The following is an 18,172-nucleotide window of genomic DNA, read 5'->3' as shown; positions in this document are numbered from 1 at the left end:
GCACGACTAGAAAATGGTAAAACCACCCTGTAGAATATAGCTTTATGCCTGGTGCTTAAGGGTGGGCTGGGCAGGGAAGGGCAGGGTCGGGTCGGGCTGTGCCCAAAAAAGCCGAAGCCGAGTGCTCTACGCATTCAAATGTACAAAAGTCGCCAGCAGAAGCAGAGACGAATGTGCGCACGAATTGACGCACACACACACAAACACTTAAACACACACACAGCACAGCTATACACATTTTATTTTATTATTCCTTTCCTCTCCTTTCCTTTTTTTTATTTTACTTTACTTTACTGTATTTTATTTTATTTCATTTTGCTTTACTTTTTTTGCCTTTGTTCTTTCGTTTTTTTTTGTTTTGTTGCTTCTCATTTTCATTTTGTTGTTTTCCACATTTGTGGCAAACAAAAGGTGCTCCTGCGCAGGATCAGCGAATCGCTGTGAACTCTGAGCCGCATTGAGCCCAACCCGCCCCCCCTCCCCCACCCCCTTCCCCGCTCCAGGCCCCCTCGCGGCTGACTCTTCCATTGTCCAATGACTTGTACATTTGTTCAGCTACCGATGCTGTTGTTGCGGTAGCTGTCATAATGTGTCCCCCCCCTCCCTTCCCCTTCCCCCTTCCACACTCTACCCCTACGCACAGTGGGCGTGTGTATATATATAAAGTGTAGCATACTTTGCAGGGCAGCCCCAAAGCGGGACGGATTGTAATTGTTTCGCCAATTTCAAGTGCCGTGCATAATGCCCCAACATGATTCAATACTCTCTGCCTGAGTGGCCCAACAAGCAGCAACAGCAGCAACAACAATAGCAGCAGCTACCCCCGAATTTTAGCTGCAGGATAAATCCAACAAAACTACACGCTAAGAGCAAATATACCAAAAATAAACGCAACGGACGGACGGACGGACGGACGGAAGAGCTGAGCGACAGACAAGCGTGCAAATACGTATGGACAGTTCGAAATGACGGGCTTTACACACACAAACACAGTCACACTCTCACACACACACATAGAAGAAAAAAATATACTTTTTTTCTGGCGTGTTTCGTGTGGATTAGTGTGGCTCAAGTACGCCAGGCAGGCAGGCAACCGCCTGGCCGAGTGGATTGTTGGGTGGAAAAAAGGCGAAACACGGGCAGCGAAGGGGAAATATTTAAGTAACTCGAAAGAGTTGCGTTTGGCATTTTGTTCTTATCTCAACTGACAGTAATCGCTGGCATTAACATCGTATCGCAGCCCAAAACCCTTATCAGACTATATTTGGCACGTTGCGCGCTTTTAACGAGTTTAATTTAAAAAAAAAAACAGAAGAAAGGTTTCAGCATGAGCCTATCAAATGGGAGTAAGCCAGAGAGAAAAGTTATGGGGAGATATATGAAATGTCTAACCTCTGAAGATAGCTTAAAAGGGTATATTGACTTTGTGAAAATGTAGGAGAAAGCATCTTCGATCCGAAAGTCAATTTATATGCTTGTTAAGATAACAGACGAGTCGGGGTTCAGAGTTCAGGGTATCTTTGAACCGCCGCAAAACACAATCCTTGAACAGGAACAGGTTACTTTTAACATAAACTCTATAGCCTAATTCCCTAATTCCACTATCAACATTTCTTACATTTGTTTTTAATTTACAATTTTTTGCGAATGTGAAATATATTGGCCACATTTCTTACATTTTTCGCGAATGTCACATTTTTAAAAAATGTGAAAAATGAGGCCCATTTTAAAATTTTTCAAAAATGTGACATTTTCAAAAATGTGTGTATTCGTCCCGAACAATTCGTGTTTTTTTCTAATGATTTATCAAATTTCGAATCGATGTTATGAAAAATATAAAAGTATCATTACCACAAAGGGCTGATATAGCAACGAAGGCAAGCGGTAACTTTAAATTATAATTTTTAATTTTATGAATTCCACATTTAAAGATGGCCAAATCGCACAAAGAGTCCATTAAAGGAAGCACCTCCTTCCAAGCCGTATTATTTGACCTTTGAAAGGAAAACTTTGCGGCGCTTAGGTAAATCAAGTCGAACCGAAGCGATACTTTTGCCAACAACTGACACTTGCTAATGGAATCGCAGAATGTGCAGTTTGTAAATGTAAGAAATGTTTAGCATAGTTTATTCAGGCTTTTAGAGACTTGTCATATGCTAGCAATTTGAATTATTATCTCACCAGAAAGAAAAAGGAAAAACCACTTTTATGGAACTCATAACTATTATTGTCTATCACATTATTATGACGGGCACTTTTAACGAGACCTTCAACCGGTTGTTAGACATGTGTGCACTTATCTCAACGACTAGATCCAGATCTGGATGTTTAATGACAGCTTTAACGCGCTAACAGCTCCTTAACCCAATTAAAACGCCCCTCCCCTCCCCTCCTCCTCCTCCTCCTACCCCCTCTCCCCCTCGAACAGCCTGCACCTTGTGCTGGGTGTGGATACATTAAGTGCTTGCCGGCGAGTGTACTATCAGGGCGCAATGCTGGACCACCCTTATTGACGGGACAATGACTACGCAGCACACACACACTCACTCGCACAACACTCACACACACACACACACACACACACTCAAGAGCAGCTCAAAGAGCATGACGCTTCGTTTTAGACTCATTTGCGTTTGCATTTGGAATTTGGACTTTCGTTTCGGTTTGGTTAGCGACCCCGAGAGCAGAGGGGTGGCGAAGGGGGGGCTGCAGGGGTGGGGACGGGGCGTCCCGAAAATGCTTTTGTCTAAGTTGAGTGAATTATGGTCAGCGGTCGGTGGTCGAACGGACGGACGGACGGCGGTTGCTGACTGTTTGTTTCGGGCAATTTCCGTACAATTTGCCATTTGCTGTTGTTTTCTTATTGTTTTTTAATACCCTGTACCCATTGAAAATGGAAGATAAAGGTTGTACTACAGTTGATATTGATAATTTGCCAAAAATTAGTTAATATCAATTTTTAGCCCAGGTTTCTTGACATTTCTTTAAGATTGTCAGAGCTGGAGATGCGAAATCTAAAATCTCTTAAGACCTTAAGAAGGTGAAGGGTATGTTAGCACAAACAGCTCTTTGGGAGGCGGATGTCAATGAAAAAAATGATTGTTTAGCCTAGGTTTCATAACATATATTTAAGATTGTAAGAGCTGGAGATGCGAAATCTAAAATCCCTAAAGACTTTAAGCAGGTAAAGGGTATGTTAGAACATAAGGTCCATCTATATATTAATAGGCATCTCCGTACATTTTCTAAGCACAGCTCAACAGATGATGTCCAGGGTATCTTCAGGTCAGGCACTTGTTACTCAAACACTCTTACTTGCGTTTTGGTTGGTTTTCGGGGCAAATTCGCTCATGGAGAAACAGTTGAAACGCATTTTACGAGCACGCAGATCTGTGGTCACAAACTACTTATGGATTCAATTGAGCATGACCAGAGAGAGAGAGAGGGAGGAAGGAGCGCAGATGGAAGCAGAGGCGGCGTCGACGTAGGGGTTGGGCGTCAGACAGCAGCAGCAGCTGACGCTCTGCATAGCCAACTAAAAATTATGCTCAAAATTAAATGAAATGTTTTGTTGTTTGCGTTAAAGGGAGACGGGGGTATTTGTGGGGGGGGGCACTTGTAAGGGGGGAGGGGGAGGGGGGGGGGCTGTCTCCATCTTGGCGCAAGTCAAATTATAAATTCTTATCATAACGCTACTTAACGGCATGCGTTACGCGCATTCTCAGCCACTCTTCTTCTAGACTGCTATTCCACTTAGAATACCCTGTATAAATATACTGTAGGGCATATATTTGTTGTTTGGAAGCTAAAGACTTGAAATTTTAGATAGATATCTTCTGGTAATGCAGCTTAAGTCTATCGGCTTTTTCTTCCTAAAGCCTAGAGCTGAAAACATAAAGATTGCCTTGTAGATCTCTCTGATTATAGTTTTTTTCCTTTTGCTAAGATCTTGTCAAGCAAATTTCAATAATATATTAAATTTGTGATAAACTATATTACTGCAGAATAAGTTTATCGGAATTCTCTCTGAGAACTTGCCTGTCTTTATTATATGACTAAAGACACATATAGATTACCCTGTATACTATATCTCTCTGATAATACCTATTTTCCTTTTGCTGAGCTCTAGCCCTGATCTTTTTTAAGCAAACAGATTTCGATTATATCTTCAAGCTCCTTCTTTTCAATCTTCCAACAAACAAAAGGCAGTCAAGCATATAAATAAAACTAAAAACTCATGTATTAAAGTCGTCTGGCTTAAGCTGAGCTCCAGCTTAATCTCACGTTGCCAATTACATGATTAATATCGAGTTTTTCTCTAATAACTTCCCTGTCCCTAATATCGATCCAAGGATTAGAGATAAAAACACAAAGATTGCCCTGTAGAACTCTCTGATTCAACCTATTTTCCGTTTGCTGAGATCTTGTCTTGATCTTTGTTAAGCAAGCAAATTACACTTATATCTTTAAACTCCTTCATTTCAATTATTTACAAATTCGGAATAATCTGCGATAAATAAAACTTAAGACTCATGTATTAAAGTCGTCTCCTGCTCCAGCACAAACTCACGGCTACAATTATGAGTTCATATTAAGCGTCAATTAGCGCCGCCTTGGAACATCGACTTCGCAGTTGCCAATTAAAGACAGACTGAATATTAGAGGGTATCCCAGAGTGGGGCATTATTTATTTGCACTTGCTACTCACCATCTTGACGGCCGCCCCAGCCCCTAACGGACGTGGCCAGCAGCAGAGTCAGCAAAAGCGGTCCCAGCCAACTTTTTGTCGACGTCATGCTGTTGCTGCCACAGCTCGTTGCCAGCCTTGTGATTGGCTCCAGCTGCCCGCACCTTCCCCTGCTCCTGTCTATTATTGATGTTGTTCCTGTTCCTGTTGTTGTTGTTGTCGTTGTGTTCGTTGTTTGCGTTGTCGCATTGGCGGAGTTGTTGGCGTCGCTGCTGCTGTTGTTGCACAGTTGCCGCCGCAGCAGCTGCTGCCAGAATTTTAGCCACGTAATGCTAGGAAGTTGATACCACTCGCAAGTCTGCTCCATCTGCTCCTTATCCTCCACCTGCTCCTGCTCCTGTTGCTGCTCCTGCTTTAGACGTTCCAGCGCACTAATATCACCGTTGTAGTTAAAGCACCTACATTCATCTTCATCTCCAAGACCATCCGCCTGCTCGTCGTTCTGGCCACTTGTGGCCAAAGCCGTTGTCGTTGTTTGCGAACTATTTGTTGCTGCTGCTGTTGCTGCTGCGGCTGCTTCTGCTGCTGCATTGCTGATTGGTTTTATTGTGTGCAGCGAGTGCAGAGTTTGTCGTTCACGTCGCTGGCGCCGCATCGGAAACGTCAGGCATTCCAAGACGTGGCTGCTGCTGCTGCTGCTGCCACCTACAACAATTGGCATAACTAATTGCGTTGCCTGTCTGAGATCGTTGCAGCTATGCGCCACTGCGTCCTCATCCACGCTTAACTGAATATCACGCTGCAGGAATTTCCAGCCAGTTGCTGGCGAGGCTGAGGATGAGACTGCGGCTGAGACTGTGGCTGCTGCCGCTGTCAGCGTCGGCGCTGCGGCATGTTTATCATAATTTTTATGTCGCTGACTACAACAACAGCAGCTGCTGCTGCTGCTGCTGCTGGCCGCAGGCACATGTCCACATGGCTGGCAGAAAGGCGGTAAATAGATTAACGACGTGGCCCTGGCTCTCGCCTTGGACGTGGCAATAGTCCTGCTCCTGCTCGTGCTCGTGCTCGTCCTCGTCCTGACTGCGCTCGCCTGCTGCATCTGCTGCTCCTCCTCCTGCTGCGACTGCTGCTGCGTATTCTGCGTGGGGTGCAAAAGACAAGAGTGGAATATTTGATGATTATTATATATAAAGAAAGACATACACATATATTGTAAATGGCATATAAAGCACGCAGCGGCAAGTAAATATGATATAAGGTGCCGCATTTGAATTTAAAACAAGAAGAAAGGGCTATCGGCAGCACGCCGACAATTAAACACACTTGTAAACACATGGCAACAGAATTGAAAGAAGAGCTGAGTACAGCTAAAAAGAAAAAATAAGGGTTATCTTCGGCACGCCGAAGATTCAATACTCTTGCAGACCGAACTTTTTCATAATCTTTTGCTCGTATCGAAGAAGCATAGAGAAAATAGTTATTGTCGAGTTTGGTCAAGATATCTTGATAAACAAAAAAGTTTTCCACACAACTTTATTTTCGACCGATTGTTCCTATGGCATCTATATGATATAGTAGTTTGATGTTGATAGGATTTCGCATATACGTGTGGAGCATACTAAAACTAATAAATGCCGAGTTTGGTCAAAATATCTTGAAAGACAAAAAAGTTTTCCTAACAACAACTTAATTTTTGACCGATCGTTCCTATTGCAGCTATATGATATGATGAGTTGTCCGATATGGATAGGATTTCGCATATGTGTGTGGAGCAGACTAAAAATAATAAATGCCGAGTTTGGTTAAGATATTTTGATAAACAAAAAACTTTTTCATATAAAAACTTACTTTCCTACGAACCGTTCCTATGGCAGCTATATGATAAAGTGGTCCGATATTGTTAGGATTTTGCATATATATGAGGAGCATAGTAAAACTAATAAATGCCGAGTTTGGTCAAGATATCTTGATGAACAAAAAAGTTTTTCATATAAGAACCTACTTTCCTACCAATCGTGCCTATGGCAGCTATATGATATAGATGTCCGATCCAGCCGGTTCCGAAATATGTACTGCATGCAACAGAAGAAGGGACTTCTGCAAAATTTCATGACTTTAGCTTTAAAACGGAGAGGCTTGTTTGCATAGTAACAGACAGACAGACGGACGGACATGGCTATATCGACTCGGCTGTTGATGCTGATCAGGAATATATATACTTTATGTGGTCGGAGATGTCTCCTTCTATGCGTTACACATTTTGAGACAATATAATAATATCCTCTGGAAGGGTATGAAAAGGATCTATAGCACATTTCAAGCAGATAGTCTTTGCATATCAACAGACGGGACAGAAGAGCTTGGCTATCATGAATCGACTGTTGTTACAGATATATAAAGTATTATCTATATATATATTATAGTCTGTATGATTGCAGCTCACTTCATCAATGTGTTGCACATTTCGTGTCAAAATAAAAATACCTTCTACGAGAGAGTACAATAAAGCGCCACCGCAGCGCTATTGTTGCCAGCTCCTCCCCCCCTTCACCCATCCCTCCACACACAAGTATATATATATTTACATACCATATATACACATACATAATCCCAAGAAAATTCATTGTTCAACAATCCACACGCACAGCCTAAGCTCGAACGTTGGTAGGGGAATTGCAGTTGCCCACAGAAATAAAACTTCCTCGGCGGCGCATTAAAAAGCAATAAAAATAAAAATAAATATGTGCTCTGGGAAACCAAACACTCCGATCCAAATAAAATGTCCAATGGCGCGTAAATCAAAACTCACGCGCTATAAAAGAAAAACCCGAGAAAAAAAAAAAAGACACAAAAAATTAAGACAAAATTTATAGATTTCGTATACAAATTTCTTATGTCTCCGGCATTGCGTTGCCTCTTCCGTTATTTTTTTTGTTTTCCTGCATTTAGCGCCTCCGGCCAAGGGGCAGCTGGAAGCTGGTGGAAAATGGGGGCAACAACCAAGCAACAATATCAACAAAAGCAACAACAACCACTTGAGAGATTACTTTTTTTTTTGACTAAAAATTAAATAAAGAAAAAAGTTGAGAAAAAAAATAGGCAATTTTGGACACATAAATTAAGTTTCAAAAGTCGTGGCGCATAATTTGTGGAACCAACAATCGGCAGAAGCAATAATCATGACTATAAAAATCATTAATTGGATGTGTTAATCGAAGTTTCCACCTAGCCGAAATAGATCGCAAGGCCTTTAAGACTATCAACTGACTGACTGATTGATTGACTGAGTGACTGATTGACAGACTAACTGACTGATAAATTGACTGACTGACAGAATGACTGACTGATTGACTGACTGACTGACTGACTGACTGACTAATTGATTGACTGATGGGCTGACTGACTAACTGACTGAGTGACTGATTGACTGACTGATGGACTGACTGACTAACTGACTGAGTGAACGACCAACTGAGTGACTGATTGATTGGCTGATTGACTGACTGATTGATTGGCTGATTGACTGACTGATGGACTGACTAACTGACTGACTGACTGATTGACTGAGTAACTGACTGACTGACTGACTGAATTACTGATTCCCTGAGTGACTGACTAATAAATTGAATGACTAATGGAATGATTGACTGATTACCTGACTGACTGACTGGCTGATTGACTGAGTAACTGACTGACTTACTGAATTACTGATTCACTGAGTGACTGACTAATAAATTGAATGACCAATGGAATGATTGACTGATTACCTGACTGACTGACTGGCTGATTGACTGACTGATTCACTGACTGACTGATTGAAGATCAAAGCAAAGCTCAAATCGTTAAAGCTGAGTTCAGTTCACACTAAAACGGGATTCCGGATAATTTCGCCTGCAAGTGTGGAATATGGAGGGAAAAAGGTTACATGAAGCTTATTTGCTCTTCATTCAATTATTCAATTTCTTATTCGAACGGGTTTTTTTTACATAGATTCTTTATAAATTCTGGAAGATGTCCCACCTTCTCCACCTGCGAAGAATATAAGGTTCCAGAGTTATATGAGCAAGAGCCCAAGTTTTGTCAAATTAGATTTAAGCATTTATCCCAAAATTCAGCTTGCAAATTCATTGAGTACGTTTGCAGTTTTTTTTTTTTTGAAAATGGAAAAGGTCCTTTAGGAATTCCTGAATATTTAACACAACAGAGCACTCCTCCCCATTGAGATATTTCTAATTAATATGACCAATTAGTATGTTAGAACTTAATTTAACATAAGGCAGGTTAGTCGAGGGGAAGGGGGGAGCTGACTGGGGGAAGGGGGGGTCATACATAAGAGCATAAAAGTATGTCGGTACTTAAAAGAGCAATCGCTTCGAATAGCTTTGAGCACATTATGCACATTAATGAGCATGTGAATGGAAGCCAACCCCCCAAAGCATTGTATATGCCTGCCATAGCCGAAATCAAAAGGCCAGAAACATGCACACCCCCATCACCCTCACGTTCGCCCCTCCATCCCCATCAGCAAGACTTTTGACGAACTTTCGCATGCGAGAAGTACGCAACGTATGGGAGAAGGGGAGAGGGAGGGCGGCAGTGGCAGAAGACATAATGCAATTTTCATGTTGTGTAAGCGCTGCTCTTAGCCCATCATCTATGCTAATTAAGTTAATTAAAAAGTACCAGCAAAGTATTTGCACTTGGCCAACTTCACGTCATAATCAAAGTTGAAGCGCATCGCACGGAAAACGAAGCCCAGCCCAAGTCATGTCAAATGCTCTTAAAAAGCCAGCAAAGAAAAGCCCAGAGACGACGACGTCAATGCTTCTGCTGCTGCTGTTGATGGCTTTGTGCGAAATGGAGATGCGAGATGGAGCTGGAGCTGAGAATGTCGCCGCCATTCACACTGTGAAGTGTCCACATAAAAAATAATAAAACCGAAATAAATAGAAAGAAGATGAAACCAAAAACGAGGCCAATTATAAGCCTCATCATTAATTTAAATAAAATTTAATTTCCATTGGCTGCCGCAATAGCGTGGAGAGAAACAACTAAAAGAGTACGACTAGAAGATGCCCTGTAAAACGCTTTGAATTGACGTGACATACAACTTCTTCGCTCTGCGCCGCGATATTCCAAATTCATTCTTTAATAACTTCTGGGTCTTAAATTTTGGATGTCTTGAAACTTTCGGGGTTTACAAATAGCTTTCACATGTTTTACTGTAGTAAAAAGTAGGGCTATAGCAAAAGAAGTAAAGAGGAAAGGGTTGGATATATCGAGTGATATATCAATAACTATATCAATATATTACGTCAGCCTAATCACGTAATACATAAGAATAAAAAAATGAAATGCTGAGGGCCCAATTAGAATACAAATATTTCTAATATTATCCTCAACAAGATGGAGGTGTTTTATTTGCCCGTCCGGCCAACTATGCCCCTTTTCATAGCCAAGTTTGTCAGTGACTTTATTAGAGCCTACATCTTAGAAGGAAGTTGTTAGTAGAGAAAATAGAATTCTCAAGTAAAAATAAAAATAATCTTAATTTAATATATTATTTAAGAAAATACAATAAACAGGAAAAAATAAAGCAAAACAGGTTATTAAAAAAGCAAAGAAGTTTATGCTAGTGTAAAGAGTGTTAAGTAGATACGATAAAGAGATAGTGATATACTATTATACGATGTATTTGTATTTAAGTAGATACGATAAAGAGATATTGATATATTATTTTACGATATATTATACGAAAAAAGGCCCTACTCTATATACTAGAATTTAGAGTGTTAAGTAGATAGGTTAAAGAGATGGTGATATATATTATTATACGATACATTGTACGATACATTATTCGCTATATTATACGGTAAATTATACGACACGAAAAAGGGACCTACAATTTTTGATATATGCTGGCCAAAATCTATATTTCAGCAAGAATGGTAGAGTAGTCTATCTTTTGCAAAGCAAAATTTGGAGCTGACTGTAAAATAAGAGATTATATTTAACACTTGATATCCTTAGCTAGTAAAGGCTCTGAGATGGAGGTCTAAATAACAAGGAAAGTCGATAAAGTCGATAAAGTCGTCTGCTGATGCTTTTTAGAAATAATATATATTCGAATAAGAATCAATGTTGCCCATGGGGTACAGGGTATAATGGGGCATAGCAGTGGGAGCAGAGGCGGACAGACAGCAGGCGGTGGCCAATAAAACATTTAGGCGGAATTATAATTTTGTTTTGTGCCTTATTTATAATTTACGTATAAAATGTGAAACACCTGACAGCTAAAAAACGAATTTATGTTTGCATGTTTCCCATTAATTTATTTTTCCAAAGCGCACGGAAAATGCCAGAGAGCGAGGCCCCCCAGACCCCAAAAACGTTGGCGCTGCACGAAAATGCAGAGCACAGCGGGCACTGGGAAAAGTCCATGGAAGACGCTGCCAAGGCAGGAAAATATAATATGTACATATATATTTATATATATGTATGTATGTATATGCGCAAGGCACATTTTGCCATCACGTTTGGACTATAAAATTGGAAGACGGCAGACACCAGTCGGAGCCGCAGTTGCAGTTGGAGCCGGAGACGCAGACAGAGACGGAGACAGAGACGTAGTCGTAGTCGTAGCCAGCAGCGCTGATGATGTTGTTGATGACATGCAGCGCCGGGGCCTGCACCAGACCAAAGAGCCAAACCGACAACGACGACGACGACGACGACTCCTGCGAAACTTGTCAAGTAAATATAAACGAAATATGTGGCACGGTCATCCATGCAAACGCAGCGCCAGGCCAGGCCAGGCCAGGCCACGCCTCCTGCTCTGCATTGGCGTCTTGTGGCATTTGTTGTTGTACCCTTACCCCATTGGGCATTATCATTTTGCCAGCAAATATGAGACGCCTCTCTGAGACCTTAAAGTGTATCTATTCTTGATCAGCATTAAGGAGGAAAAGAAGTAGGAGCCAAATGCTGATACTTGGCATAGACCCGACTTTGAGCCCCACTTTATCATACAGGTAGTTCCCTTAGTTCCCATGAAGAGTTCCCTCAGTTGACCAGAAATACAGTGAACGCTCTATTAACGAACAGTTCCCTTGGTTGACCAACATCCTGTCAAACTCTGTCAGATATTCTCCATTGGGACATAGAATATCTGCCATAGAATATCTGACAGCGTTTGTCCTGGCTAGTTAGAACTAGGAAGTTATTAATGGAGGTCTTAGATCCAAAGTTAGCATCAAGAGACAGCTTGAAAGATTCGACCTCAAGGTGGGCTAACACGATGGTCAAGTTTTGTGTGAAAAACATCGAGAATGCAACCATAAAAGTGAGCTTTGCAAATCTGATATCACATCACATCGCTTAAAGCCTGATTCCACTAGGCTCAAACTTCACATTCTGCGATTCCATTAGCAAGTGTCGGTTGTCGCTAACATATGAATGTCAAAAGTATTGCTTCTTTATATAAACAGCTGATCGATTTGATCTAATTTACCTAAGCGCCACAAAGTTTTCCATCCAAAAGTTAAATAATACGACTTCGAAAGAGGGACTCCATTAATTGGACTCTTAGCGGGATTTGGACATCCTTAAATGGGGAATTAGTAAAATTTAAAAATATATAATGTAAAGTTATCGCTTGTCTTCTTTGCTATATCAGCTGTTTGTGGTAATAATACTTTCATGTTTTACATAAAATCGATACGAAATTCGAAAAATCAGCGAATAAAATAAAACACAAATAACTCGGGGCGAAAAATGTGAAAAATGTGGTTTCTTATGGGAAAACGTGCAGGCAACATATTTCACATTAGCAAAAAATTTAAGAAATGTTGACAGCGGAATTTTGCTTTTAGATGTCTGAGCGTCGAACCAGCCAGCAGAAAGTCGCCAGTTCAAAGACGACTTTCAATTTTAGCATTATCAGCACATCTGCTATATATGTATGTACACATATTTGGAAGGGTATTGAATATTCGGCTGCTGAGAAAAATATCGCTTCTTGTTTGTCTTATTTTATTTGCATTTTATTATTATTTTTCAGCCGGCCAGACGAAGGCGCAAACGAAGACACATAAAAAATATTTTTATGCAACACTTTTACGATTTCCGTCTGGCTGCGGCTGCGGCTGCGGCTGTGACAAAAGGCTGGACCCGAAAGAACTGGCTATGGGTTATGCCCAGTGGCAGCTCCCAGCTCCCAGCATCCATCTTCCAGCTTCCATCTTGGCGAACGGCAGCTCCTTCACCTGCTTTCAATTAAATGACACTTTCCCCTTTTCTCATTACGATTGAAATGTTGTTTGCGAACTGAGCAAGGAACTGGCAATGGATGTGGGAATGGGAATGGGAATGGGAATGGGGTCTTCTCGTGGTGTTGATGTCTGACATTTGGGCGCAACGTTTCGCTCCCTTGTCTCACTTCATCAATCATTCATTTCGTTTATTTTTAGTGAAAATAATCACTTTGAGCAACATATGCGACCCGACACGAGTTTCGCATGTGTTTTCGCAAACGGGAATGGGCCGCCATGACAAAGTGTTGCGAGTTCTGGCAGAGATGCGCCTCGTCCAGCTTTAAGCAATTATCAAATGGACCCAGCCTGAAGTTAGCACGGGATATGCTATAATTTTGACTGTGAAATGACTTTATTGGTTTTTGTGGCAAATTGGGTTGGTTTTTGTGTGAAGAGCACTTTTCAAGGGGAGCCACCCCTTAAGGATCTGTGCGTGTGTGTGTGTGTGTGTGGCTGCACAAGACAAAGAGCTTGGGTTACGCAAGGTTAAGCTGGGATAATAAAGTAGTAGACAAGCCGTAAGTACCGCGTCGTTTAAATTGCCAAGCATTGCCACAAGGATCTGGCATCCAGGTAAAAGGAACTTAACAATAACACAAGTTTTTCATCGGGAAGGCATCTCCTATAGAAACCAGGCAGTTGGCAACGAATGAGGGTAGCCTTTCATGAATAAGTTGTTTAATGAAAGTCTAGGCTCGCATTTTTAAAGGTAGCCTAATGAAACTTGACATAAATCCGTCAGGCAATATGTGGAAAAAGGCCAGACTGGATCGGTATATCATATAGTTGTCGTATTGGTCGATAAGTCTTATATGAGAACCCTTCTTTCGTTTTAGTTTTATTAACTATTTTGCAAAGGAATACGTAATTATTCTGCGGGAACTTCGTCAATACCATCATGAGAATGTTTTCCATCAACAGAACATCCAACTTTCGGCAGTACCAAGAAATTCCTTGCAGGTTCGAAACAAATATTTCCTCTCTTCTTTTGTTTTTTTTTTTCTATCACATGGAGGCTCTTTTGACGCCTTCGTAATTAAGGAAGCAGCAGATGGAACCACAGATAGAGTATCCTTTCCAGTCAGAAGTAGCCTTTACAATATTATCGCCTACTTTTTTTGGGAGACAATCCAAGAGGTCCAATTTTGGCACCAAAATATTTATATACTGGAAAATGGAAATCTACTCATTTTGATCTGCACTTCTATTTAAAAATACGTTTTGAGTGCAACAAATAAAGAACCAAGTGCTGGAATCAACGGTTTCCGCCCATGTTAGTGGAAATCTTGAAGCTGAAGAATAAACTTTCGTTTATTTAACCTTTGATCCGCAGTTGCCACACAAGAACTTATCAATTAAATACTGACAAAGATCTTTAAACGTTATCGAATGTTAAACAATCGAATCGTAAACAAAAATGTTTCATACAAACGTTTTCCGCGATTTTTCCACACTTGCGGGTGGATTTTTCCGAAACCCCGTCTTAACGTGCACCGTCATCACATAAGGAAAGTACAGTGAAAATTTCAGCTTCATAGCTGAAGTTTGAGCTGTGCTCTGATCACCAATCAATCAGTCAGTCAGTCAATCAGTCAGTCAGTCAGTCAGTCAATCAGTCAGGACAATCAGTTCTATATATAGAGATGTATGTTCGTGTATGTATTATCTCGCTTTTTATCATACAGATACGAAGAAAAATAACATGGCAAGAAAATTTAATCTTTAATTCTTTAGAGTTGGGAAATCTAGATCCGATTAATCCTGTATATTATTGGGATCTAGATTTAACTCGCTTTTAGCTCGTCCGCTTTTAGCTCTCAAATTTATCAGTTATTTTATTACCTTGTTCATTCAGTTGTTGACTTTCCTTAATCCATGAATTTGAACTTATCTAAAATCGTTTTGCCTTTCCTTTCCAGCTTGCCGTCACAGTAATTTTCACAGGATAGTTCCCGTATTTATGACCGTGTATATTACCCGTATAAGTTATTCCTATGATTAACTGCAGTCGCAGATTTCACCTTTCTCTTATCTCTATACTACACAAATTGCAAGCTATGTCTGACTGTAGACCCAATTCACAAAGATATGACCAAGATTTGCACGACACACAACAGAAGGGAGACGAACTCTTTTTCCGTGGAATTACGTATATTTGTGAACGGATCTTATCTCTATGAGTTGGCAGCTATTGTAGTAATAATTTTTCATTCCCAACACCCACACACACTCACACACGCACACACGCACGCATGTTGCGGGAAAATTAGTCAACACGGTGAAACAGCTCGAGGGAAGGGGGGTTCGGAGGGGGTCGCAAGGGGTCGCGTAATTCACTTAATGCAACGCATTTCCGTTGTGCTGCGGGTTCGAATCGTTATCGCTATCTGAAAAGCCAGGCAACATGCCAACATGATTTTTATCAGGCCTACAAATGCACATAAACCTATTGTGTATATGCATTACAGTGAAAGCTCTCTTAAGCGGACAGCCGGGGTTTCAGTTCGTCAGATTGTTGTTTTCCAATGTTCTTATTTATAAGTACAAGTTCGATGTCGATATTTGATATAGTTGATAGTTAAAAATTTGTTTTAAGTGCAGGACCTATTGGGTCCCCCAATTAAGTCCTTATATTGGGTCCCCCTATTAGGTCCCCCTATTGGGTCCCCTGGACGTGCAACACCGTGCCAATTAGCCACCCATCTATCCCCCCCTGGTACAGCGCCGAGTAGATTGGCCGCTCTTCTATTCCCTAGAAATTCACATTCCATTCCATTTCGCTCTTCTTTCACCTTGGAACTTTTTTATTTTTAAGTACCAGTTTTTCGATTCAAACAGGGACAATGCGAATACTAAAAATTAAAAGAGATGTTTCGTACGAAAATTTGATTCAAATATTGGATGAATAAGTGCGAATATTGAGAGTGAACAATCTTCCGGCTAAAGCAGATTTTCACTCAAGTTGTTCGTTAGTCGAGTTTTCACTGTAAATATGTCGATAGCATAAATATGACAGGATTGGCAGCCCCGCACCGCGGACCACGGAGCGAAGTGCAATTGCAGTGCGCGCACCTCATTGAACTTTTCAGACAAACACAATTTGTCCGATAAGGAAAAAAGTCTACACGACACGAGGCGAGGCGAGGCGAGGCGAGTTGCTGGCGTAGGCGGTGCGGGGGGGCGTGGCGGCGCAACGTACGGACGGACGAACGGCGCGCACTAATGGCCACCATTAATAATTGAAAAACTGAAACAGTTGAGCATGTGAGCGAGCAGTTCGGGGGGGTGGGGTGGTTTGGGGGTCTAGGGGGAGTTTGGGATGCCAAAGCATAGCTAAGTCTTGGGGCAGCGAGGGGGAGTTGGCCGCTGGGTGGGTGACAAAAATCTATAACCAAAAAAGTTATGAATAAGCGAACGAAACGAAAACGAAGCAACGAGTGCTGCGCAGGCTGCGGCAGAGAACGAGCTGAGAGGCAGCGCCGGCAGCGGAAAGACGAAAAAAGCAACAAAAAAAAGAAAAAAAAAAAGAAATGTTAAAGCTACAAACCTGTTCTATGCTGGCATCGCTGCTGCGCCTCCCGTTGCTGTTGTTGTACATGGCGAGACCAAGGGGCTGGCGATGCTGCGGCGCTGCTGGCGACACGGCGACAATGTTGAAGCTGCTGCCGTTTCGCTTATGCTTGTTATTGTTGTTGTTGGTGTTGTTGTTGCAGCAGTGCTGGCCGCAACCAAATTGTAGGGAATCGCGTGCAAAGCGCAGTCAAGCAGCATTGGAAAATTACAACAACACAAAAATGTTGCCTTTTTCTTTGTGGCTGCGATTTTCCGACGATTTTTACAGCTGCAGCTAAAGAATCGCACGAAACGAAACTGAGACGGCGACTGCGACGGCAACGGCCACTGAGTCGTTTGGACTAACGGCAGTTATAGAGCAGAGCAGAGCAGAGCACACAGCCAGGCAAAAATATTGGAGCAAGGTGTTTCCAAACAGCGTCGACCGAGCTGCAGCTGAGCAGCGCTCAACGAGACGGCGAATTCGCTGCGTCAATCTGCGCAAAAGCAGAGCTGAGAGCTGGAGTAGGTTTGGCTCTCCTTGTTGTTGTTGTACTCTGTGTGCGTCTCCCACCACCAACGGGCGAAAAGTGGGCAAGTTAAGTCTGTCGCCTTATATTTTGTTGGGGCTGCTGCTGCTGATGTCGCTACTGCTGTTGCTTGCGCTCGCGCTCTGCCGCCTGCCTCTGTGTCAATCGAATTAAACTGAGAGCAAACTGAGTAATTGGGTTTAGATATTTTTCCACAGATAGATCGAGACAATGTTTTCTATATTTTCTTATTGTGTGCACATTTGTTAATTCAATAATTGGCTGGCTGGCTCTTGGTTTAAGCCACAGCAAAATGCAGAAGTCACATTCACTAACACACGCAAACGCACACGCACACACACACGTACGCGACAGTGTATACAAAAATCTGCACACAGTTTTAAATTTAGTTGCGTTTGAACTTCGGTTCTGGCATTGTGTGGAAATAAACCTTGAACTTAAATGTTTCGTTTCGTTTTCACTGCTATTGGATTTATTTTTTGTTTTTTTTTTCCAGCGATTTACACCTTTCTTTGTTACAATTAGTTTTATGCTTTGCTTGGTAGAGTCTCTTGCAAGCAGCGGCACAGCCTGTGCGCAGCGAAAAACTTCTGCTGCAATACACAAATTTCTTTATTTGCTGCGCGCACCACCTACCAGAAGCTGAGAAAATAATAAAATATCTACGCGACGCGCGAGACGTCCGTACGCTTCGATACTGTGAAAACGAATGAGCGAAGTTGCGGTATCGATGTTTCGATATGTATAAGAGAATTTACAAGCGATGTATTGAAATGAGTGTCAGTCCGAGCGATACTATCGATAACTATGAACTAGCTCGAATATTTGAGAGAATAAAATGAAAACTTTTTTAAATTTGCCTAGTTTTGCTTGTATAAAAAGGAAATTATTTAATGTATAGTAATAAACAATAATACGATGTGGCTTGCATAAAACCAAGGCCTGTTTGGTTCTTCGTAATCGTTCACAAATGAACCACCACGTTTTAAACGGGTAACCGTTTTAGCGGTCATCGGAACCGCTTGAATTATTTAAATTTGAAATATATTGCGAGCTATTTGTTATGC

The 18,172-nt window shown here is 41.5% G+C and overlaps 1 protein-coding gene across 2 annotated transcripts in view; it reads right to left on the bottom strand.

Moving 5' to 3' along the window:
- Positions 1–17,818, bottom strand: part of aus (argus) — a 42,520-nt gene extending 24,702 nt beyond the window's left edge. For both annotated transcript variants that reach the window (XM_064693303.1, XM_064693304.1), the window contains exons 1-2: positions 16,550–17,818; positions 4,709–5,828 (exon numbers count right to left, since the gene is read on the bottom strand). In XM_064693303.1, the coding sequence (XP_064549373.1) occupies positions 4,709–5,828; positions 16,550–16,600 (1,171 nt within the window). In that variant the 5' untranslated portion in view covers positions 16,601–17,818. The remainder of the gene's footprint in view (positions 1–4,708; positions 5,829–16,549) is intronic.
- Between the last annotated feature and the right edge of the window lie 354 nt (positions 17,819–18,172).

This window comes from Drosophila montana, unplaced genomic scaffold (assembly GCF_035044405.1).
Source record: "Drosophila montana isolate Dmon_TW-CO22-7 unplaced genomic scaffold, ASM3504440v1 contig_3733_1, whole genome shotgun sequence".
In the NCBI taxonomy this organism is placed as follows: domain Eukaryota; kingdom Metazoa; phylum Arthropoda; class Insecta; order Diptera; family Drosophilidae; genus Drosophila; species Drosophila montana.
The sequence above is the reverse complement of the archived record's forward strand: the minus strand, read 5'-3'. Positions and strand labels throughout refer to the sequence as shown.